This window comes from Silene latifolia, chromosome 6, assembly GCF_048544455.1.
Source record: "Silene latifolia isolate original U9 population chromosome 6, ASM4854445v1, whole genome shotgun sequence".
NCBI lineage: Eukaryota > Viridiplantae > Streptophyta > Magnoliopsida > Caryophyllales > Caryophyllaceae > Silene > Silene latifolia.
The window spans coordinates 95,078,143-95,102,222 of record NC_133531.1 but is presented as its reverse complement, the minus strand read 5'-3'; the positions used below and the strand labels follow the sequence as shown (position 1 = coordinate 95,102,222).

The 24,080-nt window shown below is 33.6% G+C and overlaps 1 protein-coding gene across 1 annotated transcript; it reads left to right on the top strand.

Annotated features, from left to right (window-relative positions):
• The first annotated feature begins 563 nt into the window (after positions 1 to 563).
• LOC141658864 (protein MODIFYING WALL LIGNIN-1-like) lies at positions 564 to 22,732 on the top strand. Its single transcript, XM_074465632.1, has 3 exons — positions 564 to 1,229; positions 1,336 to 1,547; positions 22,433 to 22,732. The coding sequence occupies exons 1-3, from the start codon at positions 1,119 to 1,121 to the stop codon at positions 22,683 to 22,685; spliced, it is 576 nt and encodes a 191-aa protein (XP_074321733.1). The 5' UTR covers positions 564 to 1,118; the 3' UTR covers positions 22,686 to 22,732.
• Positions 22,733 to 24,080: the final 1,348 nt, after the last annotated feature.

Sequence of the window (24,080 nt, the reverse complement as noted above, 5' to 3'; positions counted from 1 at the left end):
AATAACTTGTGAATTCCAACCTATCTAATTTTTAAGACAGTTGAAACCAAGTTTTCAAAACAAATCAAAAAAGTATACGTTACGATAATGGTCTACTCATGCGTTAATTATTACCTTCCCTGGTACAGCCGAATTGTCAAAAATCTTAATATTCCCAAATGAGTTGCACAACTTAACTTCCTCGAGTCTTCCCTTCCCAGGCTCCACCTTTCACACACCTCTATCCTTTTCTATAGTGTCCTAAATTCAACTATTCTCAATGATAACTGATATAGACCAAATAATAGAAAAACAGCTAGTCTCGTTTAAAATAGTACAATCCGTCTTAAGCTTAAACCAGGGGCGGATCCAAGATTTTTGTACAAGGGGGCACAAAATTATTTTTTAACAAATTGTCTTCCATTTTATTTCGTATAAGGCACTTTATACATATTATAATTTATTTTTTCTATAAAATATAAAAAAGTAATATGCTAAATGTTCTTTATACATCACAAAAAATTCTTAATTATTTACTCTTTTACAAAACCTAATTTACTTGGATATTAAACATTGAACACTTGGATGTGTCATTTAAGATAAAACACATTTTACTTAAGAGTGAGATACCAAATGGGACAGATGATCCTTACTGTTTACTTAGATGAGCCCCAAAAATACACTTTGTTGGGAGAGTTGATCCCTGGACTTCCCACTATAAGTTCAAGTATTCTACCAACTGTGTTACAACAATTGTCTAATAATTATCTGCACATACAAATATATATTCTTGAACTTTCATGGCCCCTAGATCCGCCCCTGCTTAAAACGGGTCAAATTCCCGTCTTAAATAAGAATTTGTGATAAAAAAAATGCATGAAATTACAAATATTCCAAAACCCTCCAGGACTCCAAACAAAACAACTCTCAGAATAGTTTCATTTCATTGCAAAGCAAGCAAGCAATTACAAAATACAAATAATCTTGCTTCAAAGAAACTCTCTCTTCTCTTTCAACAACTACATCAATTTCCATTCACCAACCTTAATAAAAACTAGCATGCCTTCCTATTCCAATATTCCCCTGTTTTCGCTCATGTTTTATTCATCCATTTAATAAATAAAAAAAACAGGGTATTTATGGAAAAATCAAATCAAAATTACACATACCCATTAATCATTTCTCTTGTATTTGCTTTGGCTGTCCCATCATTTGTGTTTTGCATTCTTGCGGAATTTAACAAGTCTAAGGTACGCAATTTTGTGTAGATGTTAGCTAATTTAACTGATTATTTCAACTTGTGGTCTATATTATTCTATAATAATGCCATTTGTTTGATTATGTTGCTTTTGATAGATAGAGAATGTGAGGTTGGATGGGAAATTGTGTGAATTGCCAGGAAATAAAGCATTTGGGTTCGGAATTGCGGCTTTGATATGTAGTTCGATTGCTCAGATTATTGGGAACTTGATCATTTTCGTGAGATGTTGCCCGGATTCGAGGGAAAAAAATTCATTTTGTCGGACAAAATGGCCTACTACTGCCACCCTACTTTTTGCTGTTTCGTGGTAAGCTCTAATTGACTAATTCCTCATCTTAATATAACGTTTATGTCCGTTAGATAGAATCTTGATCGTTGAGATAAAATCTTCATTGTAAGCTCTAATTCCTAACCGAGATAGAGGGCCCATTTCCTCTCACAAGATAATACAGTATAATCAGTGGTGGAGGAAAGGGTAATTGCAAGAATGTCGCCTTTTGCGGATAAATTTTCGAAGTTTTTAGTTAAATTTTTCGAAATTTTTTCGGGGTGCCTTATGAAATTAGTCGTTCGCCCCCCCCTAAAATTTTTCGCCCCCTAAGTTCAAATCCTGGCTCCGCCACTGAGTATAATACAACACTTCTTATTCTAATGTTTTTTTCCTTTATTTTTCGGTATAAACCGTTAGATAAAATCTTGATTGGTTGAGAAGAAATGAAAGCGCCATTTCTTTAAGGAAATGGTGAGGATCCTAATTGATTATATACATGGATAGTGAGAAATAATGGAAATTAGTGACATATCAGCAAATTAACTATTCATTTACATACTCACAATGCTTAATGAGATAAGATTGCATACATTAATCTTTTATTTAAGTCGGTTGATATAGTGATTAGTTGAAAATGGGTTATACTTATGTCCAGGTATGTAGGCCTAGAAAATTAGTTAGGATGGAAACTTTGGACCTACTTCTATAGTTCTAGTTATTATGATGCTTCGTTATCTCTTCTCTTTATATCTTGTTTGTATTTTAGATACTCGTAATTCCAAATTAGTATAGTTGGAATTAGCAACAAGCCACGTTCAGTTCCCCTCCAATGCATATATGAGAATGGTTTACTTAACATACAACAACCACCACGTTAGAGTTTTCTTAACCTACATGACTTGTAAAGTTGAAATCTGAACTACTCAACTACTTCAGACGCTGATTTACATAGTTAGTCGTCGCACCAGGGGTGTCTCAAACAAAAAGTAGATGACAATAAATATAGTGAAAATTGTAAGTTACCACCTAGTATTTTCCGTATTTTACAAATTACCACCTTATATTTCATTTATTACTAATTAGTAATTACCACCTACCTTATCTTATATATATATATAAAACTGGGTTGAAGCGCTGTGGATGCGACACGTGTCAACACAGCATTTAATACACGTATTAATTACAGCTGAACATTAAATATAAACATAATAAATGACACATAAATCTCAGCAAAGTATTAATTAGAGTTTAATAAATGTATTATAAAATTACAGATAACAATTATGATGATTTGATTTTAAATTTATTAAAAAATTATCTTCATAAAAAATTTAAAATGTAAATAATTACGTTCATTGCGAAAAATGCTTTTAATTGAATATAATTTTCATTATATTTATTGAAATATTTTTATATGCAGAGATGATTAGAGGGAGTGTCTCACAATGATTTAAATTTACGTAAAAAAATATTTTGAGAAAGTGATAAAACTTAGACATCCATTAAGAAAAACATATTTGGAAGAGTTATTGTATTTGTTAAAAACAAAACGTACAGAAAATTACAAGAGATAGGTTTTTGCGATAGTGGTAACTAAGCACCGTAACTTTGTTTGTGAAATTAGGCCTCATAAGTTTTATTTGCAGCAATCAAGCCCCTTAAGTTTCACAAAAAGTGAAATTCAACCTCATCTTTAAATTTTTTACCAAATTCTTATATTAAAATCACTTTTAATACTCCCTCCCAGTCACTATATTGTTCCCATTTGATATGAGCACAATACTTAAGGAAAAATATTAAAATAGGAGTAAAAGAGTTGTGTGAGGTTGGTGATAGGAAAGATGGATGAATTATTAGTAGTTAAATAAAGAATTGTGGGGCAAAACATAAAGGAAAGTAATAAAATAGGAGTAAAAGAGTTGTGTGGGGTTTGGTGATAGGAGAGATGAATGAATAAAATAAGAGTAAAAGTTACTAAAAATAAAAAGGGGAACATTAGTTCAATAATCCGTTTCGGGAAAGAGGGAACATTATAGTGACAAGGAGGGAGTACTATTTATCAAATATAAAATATTTTGTTTTATAATTTTAGAACTTTCATATTTATATTAAATACTGAGTTTTTTTTTTTGAATTTTATAGTATATAGACAATTTATTATATATGTGTGAATACTATATAAATTATAAACAATTTACTAAATATGTATGTAAAAGCGTTCTTCTATGATTAATAAATTATGTAGAAATTCGTAAAGTTTTAATTAGTTATTTTTAGTATTTAATAAGTTGTTTAATACTAATATAAAATAATTTTAATATAAAAATTTGGTGAAAATTTAGAAAATGGGGTTGAATTTCACTTTTGGTGAAACTTAAGGGGCATAATTGCTTCAAATGAAACTTATGGGGCCTAATTTCACAATTAAACAAAGTTAAGGGGCTTAATTAAAACTTTCGCGAATAAGCCTTTATAGTGTGTGAATGAAAAAAAGTAATATTGCGAGAAATTTAAATACATATGAGATTTTGATAGTTTTAAATAGTGTGAAAACGAGTATGTGTACAAGTATGTATGTACACAGTGATCGCGAGTGCATTTGAATAATAAAAAACAAAGTTAATGATTACCAATTAATATAGTATTATAAAAGACATAAAAAAGTAGAAAATACGTTACATTTTTATTTAATATTTCCAATTAAATATGTATATACGTCAAGTATAAAATATTGATTATGACTAACTACATTACTTTTAGTTAAATATTTTATATGTTATCTTTTAAATACTTTGAAGTTAAACCTCAAAAAATAATATTTGAGAAAAGTTCAACCTATTTTATTACAGAAAACTCTTAAACATCGTTATATATAGTTGTTTAAAACACCAAAAAGTGCAAATTTCTTATAGATATGTTTGACACATAGCAGATGCAAAACACAATCAAAACATTTGAATAAGTTGAGTTTGGACCATATATGTTTGATACATAAAAATATCATACGTTATACATAAAAAATCAAAAATTACATAAAATTATATTCACATCATTTTAAACAAATATTAATTGATTTGGAACTTAACCTATCGTGAAATGATATAATTTGAGAATTTAATGTTGATTGTTGCATTATTCGAATAAATTTTATTTTAATTAATATGATATTTGATCAGTCACAAATTTATTTATAAAATGTTGATCATGCATAATTAATTATCACTTATTAGTTTTAATTAAAAGTGTATGTATTTTTATTTTAAAACATTGAAGTTAAACCTAACAAAATTAATTTATTTTATTTATAAGTAACAATATTAAAGGTCATATATGAATTATATTATTTTTCTTCAATTATAATAATAAAATTTTAAAACAGGCCGCGCTTCGCGCGGGATACAACCTAGTAATGTATAATCCCAACTCACACATTATTTCAATACCGATCATGTTTTTACTTATTTTCTTAGTGGATTACAAACTAAACTTACAAATTACCTCAACTACCCTGGCTAATTATTCATGTGTTGAATTAAAACACTTTTTAGATGTAAACCCATTCATTCCCTTATAGTGCGGAGTACGTTATTCATGTGTTGAATTAAAACACTTTTTAGATGTAAACCCATTCATTCCCTTATAGTGCGGAGTACCAACGTACTGATCAAAGAATCAAAAATTAAAGAACATCACTCATCATTGGTTCATTACTACTCAAACGTGAACTAATGAACCCCTAAATTGACACCATCACCAAATTTAGTCAACCCTAAATTGATCATCACTAGAAATCAACAAGCAATTTCAGATACATCTTCTTCTTTGTTGAACCTTTATTGGTGTATCTTTCGTGTGCCTTATTTCAGCTAATGCCTTCTTCTCCGTGTTGATGAAGGTCATCAGATTATCAATCTCTACCTAGTCCATGTTCATTTTAATCTGATCAGATTTGAGCTTGTTGATAAATAGGAAAGCCACACTTACACTTGCCAACATTTAAAGGAGTAAGCTGACCTCCATTTGCTGACATTAGCGCTATATGGTGGAGAAAAACAAAAAAGAAATATTAATCTTCACAATAACCCAAAAATTTGGACTTGGCTACAACTAAAGGCGTCACCTTTGGACTTAATTTCGTCAATAAACACTGTTTTTGCCATAAATTTCGAACAAATTAGGACTTTTACAAACAAATTATCGTGTACAATCAAAGAATCAAACCCAAAATTAACCCAGAAAATTAAACTAATACTAACCCCTAAATTAAACCCAGAAATTACCTTAGTTGGGAAGATGATGAACAAGTAGGAAAAGTTAGCTGCCGTGGGGAAGAAGATGAAGACAGGAAGGAGAGAGGCAATGAATTTCACTAATTTGAATTGAAAAAGTTGAAATATGTAAATGGGGTTTATGGAGTGCATTGGGGGGTTTAGTTAAGGTCGCGAAAGTGGTAATTATGCCCCTTAACTTTGTTCAATTGTGAAATTAGGCCCCATAAGTTTTATTTGAAGCAATCAAACCTCTTAAGTTTCACCAAAAGTGAAATTCAACCCCATTTTTATAATTTTCACCAAATTCTTATATTAAAATCACATTTGATACAATTTATCAAATATAAAATATTTTGTTTTATAATTTTACAACTTTTATATTTATATTAAATATTGAGAATTGTTTTATTTTGAATTTTTTTAGTATATCGACAATTTATTATATATGTATGAATATTATATAAATTATAAACAATTTACTAAATATGTATGTAAAAGTGTTCTTCAATGATTAATAAATTATGTAGAAATTCGTAAAGTTGCAATTAGTAATTTTTAGTTATTTAATAAATTGTTTAATAATAATATAGAATGTTTTTAATTAAAATTCTTGTGAAAATTTAAAAAATGAGGTTGAATTTCACTTTTGGTGAAACTTAAGGGGCTTGCTTGCTCCAAATAAAACTTATGAGGCCTAATTTCACAATTGAACAGAGTTAAGGGGCTTAATTACCACTTTTGCAGTAATTCGTAAGTTTAATTGGTAATCGACTCGGAAAATAAGTAAAAACATGATCGGTATTGAAATACGGTGTGAGTTGGGATATATACACTATAAGGTAGGTGGTAATTAGTAATAAATGGAATACAAGGTGGTAATTTGTAAAATACGGAAAATGCTAGGTGGTAACCCACAATTTTCACATATATATATTGTGCGGATATAGGGAAACAAAATTTCTAAACATATATCAATCAATAGGTTTTTAGTACTACGCTGCTACTACTGCTACTACTACTACTACTACTACTACTACTACTTTTTTAGAATATTACATAGCATATTCTAGTATCTTCTTATGATCTTATTGTATATAGTTAGTGTATAATATTTGATATCTTTCCTACTCTTTTGTCTTGTATAATGGCAAGTATATTTCTCTAGGTCAGTTTTATTCTTGTAGGAAAATAAGGACTAACCTTTATGTGGAAGCGATCAGATCGTTGTGTTCGTTAACTGCCCACTACCATATATCGTACCTCTGGCGGCTACTAGAGTCCCGAAATATATCCACACCCCAAATCCCAAGTCCCATATTGATGGTGGACTTAGCAACTAGAGAAGTATGTTTGTATGTGTATAATATATGTTGTATACCATGACATCTTATTCACCTCTACTTATAATGCTCAAATATGGGAGTTATAAGGAGGAAATATATCACATTTAGTGACTTACTAAATGACTTAACATCATAATAATGAAGCAATTGAATGGGAATAATGTGGCCGTTACAACTTTTAATATCCAACCGTTACCAATTTCAATACTCCCACTCGGTCACACAACCGATTCAATACTCCTACTTGGCCACTAAATCAAGTGACCACACCTCTTGACCACAAAGTCAAGATAATTGTTTTACTCGACATAAAGATAGAGAAAACACACTTACTTGGATACACAACCAAGTTTTTCACAACAGAATACTACAAAACAATCTCTTATGCTTCATATAGAAAATGAGGTGTGCGACCAAAACGTAACAAAGTAATGTTATATTAAGTTACCATCAAAACTAACATAACACTTTCACATTATCAATACTCCAAATCATTCAAACATCACTGTTAGCATACACAGTCCCCATATGCTACATAATCATATTAGTTATATACACAATATAACCCCTGGCCAGGAAATTATGGTGAAGTTGAATTGATCATTCCTTAGACATTAATAATAATCCGTCTCAACTTAACTGCTTTCCTAACATGATCCATTGAACCTTAGTATTTTAGATCCTTAGAATTCATATTAAAGTAGCAACATCAAAAATTAACTTCATATCATAGCTCCAAGTCAAAGGGCATCGAACAAAGTTGGACAACACAGTCCATAGGATCACACAGTGACAAAGTAGGGAATCATATGTCACTCCTAATGGCCGACTTACTAACACATCTTATAAAATAATGCGCCAACCATCTTGTTAGTTAATCTTACTTGATGACAACTCTTAGTCCCACCCAAGAACTAATTTACTCTTACCACAAAGGTAAAAGTGAAAATCATTTGATTACATATCATTATACGTGTAGAGGATTGATTAGGTAACAAATATTTATCAATCACAAATTGACGGTCAACCATGTACTAATCAAGGTACACATCAAAATGCCAACTACAACAGAATAAGAAACAATACTTAATCGTTTCTTACTTTTGAGCAAAGGTTTAGACATAAAAACTTTATTTTTCTTCTAAATACAAATATGTCATCCATTAACATATGTCATCCATTAACAAAGAGAAACTTATTCTCCTATATAATTTTGACATAAGAAAAAATATTTTACCATTCCAATTAAATCATCACACAAATGATTTATGAAATTAGAAATAAATATAGATCATTCAACATATGAATAAGCTTTCAGTATACAAAGATTTATCATCTTAATCATTTGAGACAAACTCAACTGAACAATCTATGCATATAGGTTTTTCTCGAGCAACTTGATACGAGAAAATAGTCTTTACATCCATTTGAAAACAAAATCCAAATAGATAATCAAAGCTTAGAAGAAATGGGAACAAATCCCAACATTTGAGAACATATCTCATAATAGTCTTAAACCTAACTGCCATAAAAACACATTGTCACAATGTCTATCTACTCTCATAATAACAATCTATTCTCTATTACTTGGCGAAAACTCTCACTTACTAAAAGTAATAACTCCCACTTACTAAAATGGTACAAAAATGAATGAATAGATGGAACAACTCCCACTATCCCCCATAATTAGCAAAACGCCATAAAGATCGACCTTATTTTAATCTTTATAACTTGATATATAAGTTAATATTTACTCATTAGTAGACAAACTCTAATCATTACCTTGGATCATGGAACTACTTCCACTACCCAAACATGAAGAGAAGTTAAACTATCATTGGTGCCTCAATGGGTTCACTAAAATTCTCCCACTCACCAAGAGATAGTTTTGCATTGTAATGAATACAACACAAATGTCTACTAGGCTTCACCAACACTTAGAAACACATACAAGTGAATAAATATTGTGGGTCACTTAAACACAAACTTTGACAAATGTTAAGACATGAATGACCAATCTACTATCCAAAACTTATTTGGAGCGAGCGAAATTTCCTTAAAACATATTTTAGGAATCCTCCCCAATCTATAAGAAGGAAAACTTGATCAGCGTTAGACGTCACTTTGCCATGTCAAGTGATGTACAATTCATCAATTAAAACAACCTCTTGTCATAACAATTAGGAATTGTAAGATCAACGCACATATTTTTCCTCATTTACACTTTGAACATACAAAAGAGTTATTCACAACCAACACATATACTAAGAGTTCTGACTCTATGTTTGAAGTTGGTTTTCACCTCTATCATAAAATGGTTGAACATATAAAACACTTTATAAAATGACAAAATAATGGATACAAAACCCATTGCAGTGAATCATCTCAAAAGAAGAGGAAAAACAACGGTCTCATGATACTCCATAACATTTAACTACTCACAATTAAAATAAAAAATAGATTGAAATATAAAAATTTATAGACAATATAACATATATATGAAAAATGTAATCAAACAGACGAATAAAGTAATGCGGTGAACATATTATGGCCAAACACATAGCCATAATGAACTATGAATGAACATGAGGCTAAAAAAACTGTGATTTCCAATAACTAATTATTGAAAAATAACCATACACTCCAAGTGCATAGAGAATTAACAAATCAAAGTAGCGCAAAGCCTCTTTGAATTATCCATCGACAAACAATGGATTAAACAACTACGAGTTATAAAAAATTCTCGCTCCGTTTCTAAATCCACAAAGGACAAGAACTAGCCGCAGATGCAAGAAACAAATAACATATAACTCGAATTGATGGAGAAGGATGTCATTTGGCACGAAACTAACATGAACCAAATTTATAGTATCTCCATATTATTCTCTCGCCGACACTAACTCAGACATATTAAACAATACAAACATATTTGTACACATAGTAAGAAAAAACTAAGACTATTAACAATCGTATCGGAAGATATTAGCGCCAAAAGGCACTCTTTTCTCGTCACGATAAATATTGAGACTTTTGCTAAGGATTGAGTGTCTTGACTATGACCCATTAAGAGCTTTCTATTTTTTTCTAATCCCAGAATCGGATGGCAAACAAATCGCCATGGAAAAAATAAACTCTTACGTCAGCGAATCGCGTGTTAAAAAAACATTTCACGTAAGATAAAAAAATCGGTCACAATCCTCAAACACTTCGGGGTAAGACACACAATCTTATACCCTACGTCAAAACAAAATTGACTTATACATTAGTCTCACGCTACACAAGCTGTAAGATATGTCTCAAAACTAGTTGATAGGTCTACATACAAAATAACACAATTTTGCATGCATCAAGTTTACTATATTTGAACAAATACTGGTAAAGAGAAACAATTATCATTATCCTACTCATTAGAAAGATATTTAACCTCGGTCATATAATAGTGATCACAATTTCTCAAATCGTGATTATTAATAAGATACTAAATCTTATCACTCTAGTAATCAAAATTCAAACCGCTTCACTATGTCTATATATGGTGAACAAATCACCAAAAACACTTGTTGTCAAACACAAGTATATGGATTAAGGCACAATTCGAAATTAAATTCCTAAAATCTCTTCATTTATATTGTTCGTTCGAAAATTTCGCTAAGCTCAAAATCATCACAAACTCTATAAACGAGAAATTTAAAAAAAATTAATTTACTCCTGAAAATGAAACGAATTCATTATCGCTTAATAAACAGCTAAAAAAAATTAGCCATTCATCTTATAAATAGCACTAAACAAATTAGCATGTATAATAATATCATTTTATTTGATATTAGACAAACACTATGCAAAACAAATTTGCACGTTGTTAAAATAAAAAAACTTGATCATAACACATATGATAGTTTTATGAGTTATTGATACACAACTAATATGTATTCAATCCTTTCTCATCTCTCATGTAAAACCCAAATTCACATGTTATCATATATCACTAAGATATAACGGGATGTATGTCAGATGTAAAACGAATTTATATTTCCAAATATAACACAAAGAGATAAATCTTTTTGTAAAACAAATTTACGATAACTATTATATCACAAAGATATACGCCTTGTATGTAAGTTATAAAGTCTCATGAACAACAAATGTCAATAAGATATTTATTTATTTTCTATGTAATACAAAATTACACACTTTTCACAAGATAAAATAAACGAAACGGATTCGTAAATTTTAACTCTATCTTGCAAAATACAATATACCCCATAATTATGAGTAGCATATACAAATCGAACACGGAGTCGAAAATTAGTATTTCTCACACTCATAAATTTTGCTAGCCAAACTTCTCAAAGCAAATGTCACTAAGACATCTAAATTTTACATACAAGGAGAAACTTTACGTAAATTATAAAATATCACTAAGATATTTACCATTTACATGTAAAATAAATTTATGAAACATATTCATAAAATAGTAGAATATAATGTAATTAATATCATAAAAAATATGTATTACCCACATAAAACATATTTATATGGTCCAAATACCAAGCACATATGAAACATATTCATAAATTACTATGGTATGATTTAAAAACACTAAGAAATTAAATTATTCATATAAAACACATTTATATGATTCCCACTTATTTGTATATATATGAAACATATTCATATAATTGTATTTTTTAATCAAACAAAATGCTACATCATAATATCACAAAGACATTATTACTATAAAATAAATTCAATATAAAACAAATTCATATGATACACATTAAGTTTTATGAGAGAAACTCATGTACTCATAAAATCTTCCTGTAGCCGAACTTATTAGTTTGATTAAAAATATATATACGTAGGACAATAATATCACATGAGATGGATGAGAAGTACGATATATCGTATGAAACATAATCATCTTGAAATTTAACTAAACAGATTAGCTATCAACAAATATCGCTCTAAGATATTAATTATAAACGCAGGGTCGTATAGATATAACTATTTAACGTATAACATACAAGCTTGTAATAAAATATAAACACTGCATGTCCTTCAGCCGTTTCAACTCATGAAACACATTTAACAATTAATAACTCCAAAAAACAATATCCTCATGGTGTCACCACACCCTTCGAAAGCGAGGCCGGACAAACCGACTAGGCTCACAATCACAGCCCTCACGATGGGTCTGTTTACACCACCGTGTCGATCTTGAAAGAAAAAAAAAATTGAGATTGCCCGTGATCCAGCCACGAGTTACTGATGGCAAGTGAGCTAGATCAACCGTAGTTAAGTATTGATCCCTCGTCATAGTCGTCACATAGATCTGCTAGTAAAGAGCCATCACACTCATGCTGATTTTCTTTCATTATAAGCTTATAGCCTCTGCCTTAATTAAGACCGAGGCTCCATCTTCGGCGAGTGACACACACTTGCCGACTAAGACATGGTCGTGCTTCCAACACATGGATGTGGATCTGAGAGCGAGCTTCATCACGAGAACTCGACTTTCAGAAGGCCGCGAGTCTCGCATATCGCCATTATTTTGGTGAGTACAAGGCTGACAGTTTCTATGAGATCTGGTGAAGGTTCATCATCAAAAAGGATAACATGACTAGCCACATAGGCCGAACGAAACACACAAAGTGTTTTAGGAGGTATAGAAGTGCACCAAACAAAAAACGAGTAAACTAACATATATTTCTCGTATTACACATTTTGACTTGCTAATAGATGCGTAAATTCTCATATGGTTACACAAACAATATCTGATACGGTCGTTATGTACCAAAAATAAATACCTATCTACTACTAACATAAGTCAGCGGTAAGTAGGGTCGATCTCCACAGGGAGGCGGTTTACTATCTACTTGTCTATTCTATCTGTCTAATGTCACTACTGGGGGTTTGAAATGTTTTGACTAGACTAAAGAAGCTAAAGGCAAGAGAAAAGGGTGAGAGAAATTAACAGTAAGAGAAGGGAAATATGCTAGGAGTCGGTCTACCGTGGCAGCTACACTATCGGGTCAACTGAGTCGATTAAGTTATTGATAAGAAGAGCGAGGTCGTCACCTTTCGGTCCTTAAACCTACGATTATACCGTTTCGGTCTCTAATCGCCCTAGGGTCTCCCTAACTTAGCTTTCGCCCTAATTAGGTGGCACCTATTGTAATTAAGCAAGCCTTCCCTTCCAATATTTCGATCCAGGTCGGGGGTAACTAATTAAATTGGTCTCCTGCATGCATTCATTCAACCTAACAACAATTATATTGCTTAATACAATTCTTGTCGCAAAACTAATCTAATCATGTCGATCCTAACATATTGCTACCACGGCTTCCCTAATCCTAACATATTAAAGAAATTAGCTACACATGGCTCGGGGTAGTACACTAGCAATTGCTAATCTAATAACATAAGACATGACAACTAAAAGGAGAAACAATAAAAGCAATAAAAGAACAAGGAAGAATAAAAGGGAAGAAATAAATTACTGAATTAATGATCCGGAAATAAGAGAAACAAAGTAACAGTGTATTGGAACAATAAGAGAGGAGAAGCCCCCTTTAACTGACGTCCTAATCTCCCTATTTATAAGAAAATAGGATTTATTACTTAACCTAATAGCGAAATAAGCTTAAAAGCCCAGCCCGTAAGAGAATCCACTCGATCGAGTGGAATAAAACCACTCGATCGAGCAAACCTGAGCCAAAACCGTTCGATCAACCAAACAAAGTGCTCGATTGACTAAACCCATATATGAAACTGGTCGATCGACCATATTATCTACTCGATCGACTTATTACTCAACCTAAAACCACTCGATCGACTAATAAAGTACTCGATCGAGTGAAAACTAACTTCAACAGCTACAAAATCTCGTTAGTTTGACTTTGACTTGTCCTTTTAACTCCCGAAACAGCTTCACGCATCCCAAGACAGCAATATATCCGCTCCAAATTCACTCTTCCTCCAAATGCATGCAAAACGGACGATAAATGGCTTGTTTTCACTACTTTATGGTTCATTCCTGCAAATAAGACAAAATAACCCAAAGTAGCATATTCGGGGCATTTCGTAGCATAAAACCACGATAAAAGCATAGAAATACGTGCATAAAATAGGCTAAAAAGACTATATAAAATGCACGTATCAAATCTCCCCAAACCAAACCTTTACTCGTCCTCGAGTAAACCAAATGCAACTAATGGAACGGAAAAGATAACTCAGAGCTAGCTACAAATGCCCACTTGAGCCAATTTAATGCAAGAAAACTAACACTTATAGCTAAACAGTCAAATGCAAACGAGTTGTAGGATGTTTACAATAAAGCTGAACCGTCGACCTTGCAAGACCTTTAATAGTGGACTCTCACGGGTCACTCTTCTCTCATGAAGCAAAGGGTGAACATATATATGTAAGAGAGAAAGAAAAATAGTCGCTCACCTAGACTACGACCCACATAAACATGCATGCAACTTATATGATAGACAATTCTAGCTACCGTACACACATTCCAACCAAACAAGGTCTGTGACAGCCGAGGGCTTACAAAAATATGGTAAAGTGAGGCAATGGGTAAGAAAAGGCAGAACATTTCTGGGAATGTGGAGGTATAGGTGATCAAGCTAGTACCTAAACAGAACCATATGACAACATCCATTTCTCATCTCAATTATAGAATTAAGCACATGCCCTTCATTTGGCATAAAATCTCACCAAACCGAACTAGAAAAACTCCTCAAATGATATAAGATAGAACATAGGAGCAGAAACCGATCTACAAACAACATCTTTTTTTTCGAAATCTTTTTTTTTTTTCGGTTTCTTTCTTTTTTCATATTTTTTCCGGTTTCTTCTTTTTCACATTTTTCGTCTCTTTTTTTTTTTTTTTTTTTTTCTTTTTCACGTCTTTTTTCATCATCCTCCTTTTCTTCATAAATTACCAACTCCGAATCAATAGATACAAGCCAAACTTGATACAATAGACAATATACCGCAGAACAATCTAAACTAGCTTGACAAGGCAGGGCTAAATTTGGAATGTAGCTTAGGGTCAACAGGCAAATTTGGCTAATGTGGAGTTAAATGGGTAAAAATGAAAGAAAGGGAAATTGTAAGCACCTCCCTGCATGTGACACCAACCACTAACCCGAATGTATGCAGGCAAAAAACAATTGAATTTCATATTCGTGCAAATTAATGAACATGCTATGCAAGGAGTAACTACTCACAATCCTACATGAAACTGGTCATAAATGACACCAGTTTATAAGGCTCTAAATCTTAGAAATTATAAGTAGGTTGCCAAAATTTCAGGTCAAGTCTATTCGTTCAGCTAAATTTAACATAAACTCGTAGATTATGCAATGAGACAAAGCTAAAAGATAATTAGTTTATGCAAGGCTTAAGTAAAAAGACAAATATAGTGCAATTTCATCACTGAAATCCACCGTTCCGACTCAACCTATATGCAAAAATAAACATGAAATTTTAAATTTAACAATTTTTCAATTTTTATGGAATTTTTTTCAATTTTTATGGAATTTTTTGAATTTTAATGCGAAATAAACAACAATGCATACATAAATTAAACGTGATAACAGAAATGCAATAAAAACAAGATGCAGACACAGATATGGATGCATAACCTCCCCAAACCAAACCGTACAATGCCCCCATTGTACCAAAACATGGAAAGGAAATGCAAACTAAAGAAGAAAGAGAGTAAATACGGAAAAACTCACAAGATGCGCGAATAAAGGGACCTCCCCAAACCGACCATGAACATGGGAGGTTGCTAAAGGTCCGAAAAACCGTCACAGGAAGCTAATCCAAGTCAAAAGCGTGAATGGGCATCCAAAAACTGCTCGATCGAGAGGAATAGTGGTCGATCGAGTAGTTCTTTATTTTGCAGGTGGTCGATCGAGTAGAAAACTGTTCGATCGAGAGGAATTAGCAGCAAAAGTGCTCGATCGAGTACAAAAAGTACTCGATCGAGTGGATCTTCAGTGTGTTCCTGCAAAACGCAAATAAAAACAGCCCGCAAACTAACAAGACAAGCATACTGAGATAGTCTACGGTATGAAAACCATTTATTACAACTGTAATGAAATAAAAATGCAAAATAAAATCTCCGGGTTGCCTCCCGGGTAGCGCTAGCTTCAGTCAGGTCCCAGCTCGACCTTCTTTTTCTTCGAGGCTCTCTAATTAGTCATAATCAAAACAGCTCAAAGCGCGCAGCATGAGATCGTACATCTGCGCATGTGCTACACAAAAATGTAAGTAGCACCACAGTGGAATAAAGAAATAGGAAATAAAAGTATGTAAACATTTAAGTTTAACAAATTTCCTATGAGAGCTCCTAAATTTATCCACAAAATATAGGAGCGCGGGAGCAATAGATGATAAATTAAGGTCCCGATTCAGATTAGCAATTTTGACATGACAAGTACGGTGAAAATTCGTTAAATTATACGTCCACATGGGAGGGGGTATAGCATTAAAAGAATTAGCACGAGTCAAACGAGGTAGCATACTTTGAATATTAACAATAATAAAATTATCGCTAATTACCTCAGGTAGGTTGCTCTCAAAGGAATCATCGACAAAAGAATGTAATACCTCATCCGTGCTAGGAGCAAATACCGACTCAGCTGTCCTTTCGTCGCCCTCAGTGGAGTTCGTCCCGTAAATCTCAGCCTCAAGCGCATCCAGCTCGGCCTTGAAAAGGGGAGACTCACCATAACCGTTATCATCATCAAAAGTGTCGTCTAAATCAAACCCATATGACGAAATATTGCTCTCGCTGGCCAGTTCAGTCGATCGAGCAGAATTGTTACTCGATCGACTACTTCCTTCCTGATTTTCACTCGATCGAGTGCTTTTATCTGCTAGATCGAACGATTTTTCTGGAATTTCACTCGATCGACTAATATAAGTCACTCGATCGAGTGATTCATCCTATACAGCGCTGAAATCTTCGTGTAGGGCAGTGAAATATGATAGAAATTCGTCGTCCGAGTCATAAAAATCATCCTCAGCATTGGGCAACACGAGTTCTTCATGGGAAAAACCGCTCTCGGTAAAGTATACCTCTTCTGGTTGCCAACTATCCGACTCAGCTGCTAACTGATCAATTCCAGACTCGAGCTTATCAAACCGCGCAAAAGTGCGTCTATCATGTTCTTGCACTTGGGATACAAGTGTCTCCAACAGAGATTTCAGCTCCGCAACTTCTTCTTTCTGTATATAAGGAGGATCTTGTTGCAGTGGCCATTGATAGGGTGGATGTGGCGGCACAACTACAGAGGAATGGCTAGCTCGTCCCCAAAGCCTGAACTCGAGGAGCGCGTCATTATCTGCCATGCAAAGGGCTGCATTGTGCTCAGCAGCACCACATCTCCCGCAGCAAATCACCTGCTGTGCCATATAATGGGACATAGATGATGGGTCAAAGGTACTCAAGCCTTCCCTTTGACAATCTTTCACCTAGAACTGTCTAGGTAGTACCTGTAAGGCCTATCAAAACAGCACTAAAGGAAAAGATTAGAACTGCCTCAAGGAATAAATTCCTTGAGGCTAAAAACAAACAAAATAAAACAAGTAAATAAATAGTTGCCTCCCCGGCAACGGCGCCAAAATTTGATACGGTCGTTTCTGTACCAAAAATAAATACCTATATACTACTAACATAAGTCGGCGGTAAGTAGGGTCGATCTCCACAGGGAGGCGGTTTACTATCTACTTGTCTATTCTATCCGTCTAATGTCACTACCGGGGTTTGAAATGTTTTGACTAGACTAAAGAAGCTAAAGGCAAGAGAAAAGGGTGAGAGAAATTAACAGTAAGAGAAGGGAAATATGCTAGGAGTCGGTCTACCGTGGCAGCTACACTATCGGGTCAACTGAGTCGATTAAGTTATTGATAAGAAGAGCGAGGTCATCACCTTTCGGTCCTTAAACCTACGATTATATCGTTTCGGTCTCTAATCGCCCTAGGGTCTCCCTAACTTAGCTTTCGCCCTAATTAGGTGGCACCTATTGTAATTAAGCAAGCCTTCCCTTCCAATCTTTCGATCCAGGTCGGGGGTAACTAATTAAATTGGTCTCCTGCATGCATTCATTCAACCTAACAACAATTATATTGCTTAATACAATTCTTGTCGCAAAACTAATCTAATCATGTCGATCCTAACATATTGCTACCACGGCTTCCCTAATCCTAACATATTAAAGAAATTAGCTACACATGGCTCGGGGTAGTACACTAGCAATTGCTAATCTAATAACATAAGACATGGCAACTAAAAGGAGAAACAATAAAAGCAATAAAAGAACAAGGAAGAATAAAAGGGAAGAAATAAATTACTGAATTAATGATCCGGAAATAAGAGAAACAAAGTAACAGTGTATTGGAACAATAAGAGAGGAGAAGCCCCCTTTAGCTGACGTCCTAATCTCCCTATTTATAAGAAAATAGGATTTATTACTTAACCTAATAGCGAAATAAGCTTAAAAGCCCAGCCCGTAAGAGAATCCACTCGATCGAGTGGAATAAAACCACTCGATCGAGCAAACCTGAGCCAAAACCGTTCGATCGACCAAACAAAGTGCTCGATCGACTAAACCCATATATGAAACTGGTCGATCGACCATATTATCTACTCGATCGACTTATTACTCAACCTAAAACCACTCGATCGATTAATAAAGTACTCGATCGAGTGAAAACTAACTTCAGCAGCTACAAAATCTCGTTAGTTTGACTTTGACTTGTCCTTTTAACTCCCGAAACAGCTTCACACATCCCAAGACAACAATATATCCGCTCCAAATTCACTCTTCCTCCAAATGCATGCAAAACGGACGATAAATGGCTTGTTTTCACTACTTTATGGTTCATTCCTGCAAATAAGACAAAATAACCCAAAGTAGCATATTCGGGGCATTTCGTAGCATAAAACCACGATAAAAGCATAGAAATACGTGCATAAAATAGGCGAAAAAGATTATATAAAATGCACGTATCAATATCTATAACGAAATTGCTAACATATGAACTAATCATAATCGAACGTATTAAAATGGGAAAAAGAAGATTGGTAGGAGCGGTAGCAAAACACATTTGCTCTGATACCACTGTCGAAAAATAAGGACTAACCTTTATGCGGAAGCGATCAGATCGTTGTGTTCGCTAACTGCCCACTACCATATATCGTACCTCCGGCGGCTACTAGAGTCCCGGAATATATCCACGCCCCAAATCCCAAGTCCCATATTGATGGTGGACTTAGCAACTAGAGAAGTATGTGTGTATGTGTATAGTGTATGTTGTATACCATGACATCTTATTCACCTCTACTTATAATGCTCAAATATGGGAGTTATAAGGAGGAAATATATCACATTTAGTGACTTACTAAATGACTTAACATCATAATAATGAAGCAATTGAATGGGAATAATGTGACCGTTACAACTTTTAATATCTGACCGTTACAAATTTCAATAATTCTCATGTAATTAGTATATAAACATAGGCTTGTAACTTTATTATTTATGCTATTCTAATACAATTCATACATTTCTCATAATTCTATCACGGTATCAGAGACTCGTGCTCTTGATAACGGTTAATGCCTTAAGAGTTGATCCTCTTCCGCTACCACCTCCCACCACTCTAATTACCCCATCTTCCGCTACCCCAAGAATTGCATCAAACTATCCAAACTATCCTCACATGATCATACGATCAACCCTATTTTGGCCTTCCAAATCCGATCAACCCCTTGACCACCCCTCATAAACTTTGTGCCCTTGTGGCCACCCCTCCAAATTCGGTCAACCGCTTGACCATCCCTCAAAAACTTTGTCACCAGTTTGGCCACACCTCATAAATTTGGTCACCTCTTGCCACCACATCCACTCCTTATAATTATGGTTTCCCACGCAACCATCCCTTTACATACCGGTCTACCACTCGACCACCCCTTAAAAACTTGGTCACCCATGACCACCCCTTTATAAACTTTGTCATCAACGCGGCCACCACTTCAAACTTTGTGCCCACGCGGCCACAACTCTCATGGCCACACACTCAAATTTCGTCAATCTATATTGACAACCCATGTTCTTCATAACTCTATCAGAACAACAATGATTACGATCATATCACTCCTTGGCTTTGTCCAAATACAAGTTTTATTGCTTACTTCTGAAACTCTCTTATTTCAAAAAAAAAAAAAAAAAAAAAAATTCTTCGTCACAATTCTCCTGCTTACTCACAGTCCACTTTTTAGTCTTTCATGCATAAATATCCCCTCTAATCCTATTAAACCCTATCTTCTTCCCAAAAAAAAACCAACTATACGTCAAAACTTTAGCACTTCCCTCATCATCAACCTATCCTCCTATTTCTTCAATACTTACCCTCGTCCCTCTTCATCCTTATTGTCTGTTAACTCAACTTCCACTTCTTAGTGCAAAGAAACCACCATATACCATTCACCATCACACACCTATGCATTTCCTTTGGCCACCGAGCCCTTGTCCTCGCACTCCTGCCCAAATTGGTTTTAACCAACCCGAACTAACCATCCTCAACATTCTCTTCATTCTCGGACTCGAAACATCGCCTAGTACTGTTGTACTCATCACCGTCTTCTTCTAATCTCCAAGATCAGACTTTCTCTCTGACCATCCGTCTTGCAGGGGCATATTGAGAATATTACATAGCATATTCTAGTATCTTCTTATGATCTTATTGTATATAGTTAGTGTATAATATTTGATATCTTTCCTATTCTTTTCTCTTGTATAATGACAATTATATTTCTCTAGGTTAGTTTTATTCTCATGTAATTAGTATATAAACACAGGCTTGTAACTTTATTATTTACTAGTTTTAAACCCGTGAAATTCACGGGCCTACTCTAATAGTTTTAATATTGTATACTTGTAATTAAACGCTCCTATTTCTTATGATGATGATGATGATAATGATATTCATTTTATAATGAGAATTTTATTCGTAGCATATCTGATTTAATAATGTCATAAATTATTTTATTTATACTTTATTCAAATATGCGGTTGACGCTATTCCGTAGAAACTTTATTCATTGTACATTTGTTTAATTCATCATACTCGCAGCCTAGATATACACATTCTTTCTATGAATTGTCAGTCAGGTACTCCGTATTATATTTTTAGAACTCAGAAATTAGTATTCAGAAGTCATTAAGGAATAAAAAAAGAGACAATCACCTTAATGCTTCTTTGAGACGATATACTTCCATTTCACTTGTCTTTCTTGCAGACCCATATACCACAAAACTTCTAACAACTTTACGGTACAGTACTTAACGGTTGTGTCCATATATCATAATGATTTCAAGAGTAACATATCTTCTCGCCTAAATTTCATTGAGCATATTGAAATCGAAATATATACAATAGTGTTTTGATCAGTAAATCTAATACGTAATTGATTAGGGATATCAGTGGTCAATACCTTCCCGTTTGGACCTTGAATATACTGAATGATAATAATGGGCCATTTCACTGGTTCCCCGACGACTTGTTGTTGTAGCTCTTTATATCCCTTAAATGCATAACGCGTCCGCTGATCTCCGTCATATGCATGTTTGCTTTCAAGTGATGTATGGCGACATGAGTGTAAATGAGGACCATAGTTGAAAATATAGTAATTGGATTCTAGATTTGTGAATGTTTATGTCGATCACTGAGAATAATTGCAGCGGTGGTTGACATAGTTAATTTATACGGAGTAGGTTTTTTTATTCTGTTAACTTGAGCGTGATTTAGGATGTAAATCTCGAGATTAGGGGGGTAATTGAAAAATGTTAAAATTATGGAAAAATCTGGAAAAGATAACGTGTAACTATTTTTGTAATTAAATCCCACTCATATAGGAACATTTTACAAATCCTAGTCAATTAGAAAACTTTTTATGTATAATATAAAATATATTACGTATAAATGGGGATGGAAATTGGGGATAATATATGGAATATTCCGTGCACATCATATATTCCATGCTACTTTTTTTTTATGTTTTTTTTTTATTTTGCTATTAGAGTTAGGTGTCATTGCATTTAAGCTTCTTATTGACTGCCACGTAAGATTGTAATGTAAAATTAAGATGCCAAGTCAGCTTCTTTGGCAACTACATTAGAGAAATATATGATGTGATTTTAATACAATTCATACCTTTCTCATAATTTTATCACTACTACTACAATTGAAGTTTTGACGCTACTTCTCCGTGTTGTTACAGGATTAGTTTTGCGGCATGGGTGATGCTAATAAGCACAGCATCAATCATGAACAGAAGGCAGGTCTTTGGAAAAGGGTGGTTAGATGGGGAGTGCTATTTAGTCAAGGATGGTGTTTTTGTTACTGCTGCAATTCTGGTTCTACTTTCCTTAGGATGCACTCTAGCTTCTGGGGTCACAACACTAAGGAATAAATTTCATGTATCAGTCGATGACAATTCCAGAAATGGTTCATTAACTGCTTGTATTAAATAACAATAAAATACGGAATTACTCTTTCACATATGAGTTTTACTATTTCACATACATTTTGCCATAAATTTTCCATAAACTACCCTTCCTCTAAAACAAGAAGAAATTTATCATCCCTTTCCATTTTTTCTCAAAATCTAATCAATTTTTTTTCCGGAATAATTCAATAATTCATCATAGTCAGTACTATAAAACAGGCAATATTCGATTTTGTTAATCAAATTACACAAAATGTTGTTTTAGATTGAATTAATTTGCTATTTTTGTTTTTCAAATTTGGGTTCTATATATTTATGTGACTGAATCAATTAGGGGGTGATGGTGGTGAAGATAAGAGGATTTATGGACGACGGTGAGGTAGAGTGGAGCACCGACGTCGATACGCTCGGCATATTCACAGGTTTTCAAGATTCGGGCAATACAACTTGTAAATTGACTTTGCCAAACAACCTGTCATTAATGGTGATTTTGTTCAGCACAAGGATTAGGGGTAGGGCGGTGGTTAGGTCGACTGATGGTGAAGAGTAGTAGGCCACACGCAGTGGTGATCGGAGTATCGAGAGAGTGGTGTGTGGTGGTGGGTCGTAGCGTGGTGGTGTAGTGGGAGGGTGAGAGAGTGGCTGTGCTTGCTAGTGTGAGAGAGTGGTTGTGCTTGCTAGGGTAGTGACTGTTGTGTGGGTGGTGGTTGACTTGTTGGTAGGTGGATTTATTAGGTTTTGAGAGAGAAGGGAGAAAAAATGACAAGGGTAATATTGTAAAAATCGTATGTGAAAGAGTAAAATTCGTATGTGAAAAAGCACGTCCCATAAAATATTAAGTCAATTAACAATTACTCCCTTTTACATACCAGTTTTCTAAAATAACGTCCTTTTATAATTTTTTTAAAATTATTCCCTTAGGAAGCATTTTTAACAAAAATTGCTTCAAAACTCCAACTTAGGTGATTTATTTGTCTATTTTTCAACTTATTACGTTTGTGGATTAGCCAATTTATACTTGAAAGGTATAACAATGGATAATAAGTTCAAAAACAAACTGAATAAGTCGCCTAAGTTGGAGTTTTGAAACAATTTTTGATAAAAGTGTATCTTAAGGGGGGTAATTTAAAAAAAAGAAAATTATAAAAGAGAGTTGTTTTAGAAAATTGGTATGTAAAAGGGAGTAATTGTTAATTGACTCATAAATATTTCAATTTTGGTGTCAAGGTTTTCAAATTTATACTTTGGGCGACTTAGGGCTTACAAGGGTGGGTAAAATTAAACGATGCGGTTTTATTATACGCATACGATAAGATATACGGTTTAAGCTATACAGATATCTATATGACGATATGGATTTTTGTATTTACAATATGAATGTTTTAAAACCGTATATTTTCCACAGTTTTTGATATGGTTT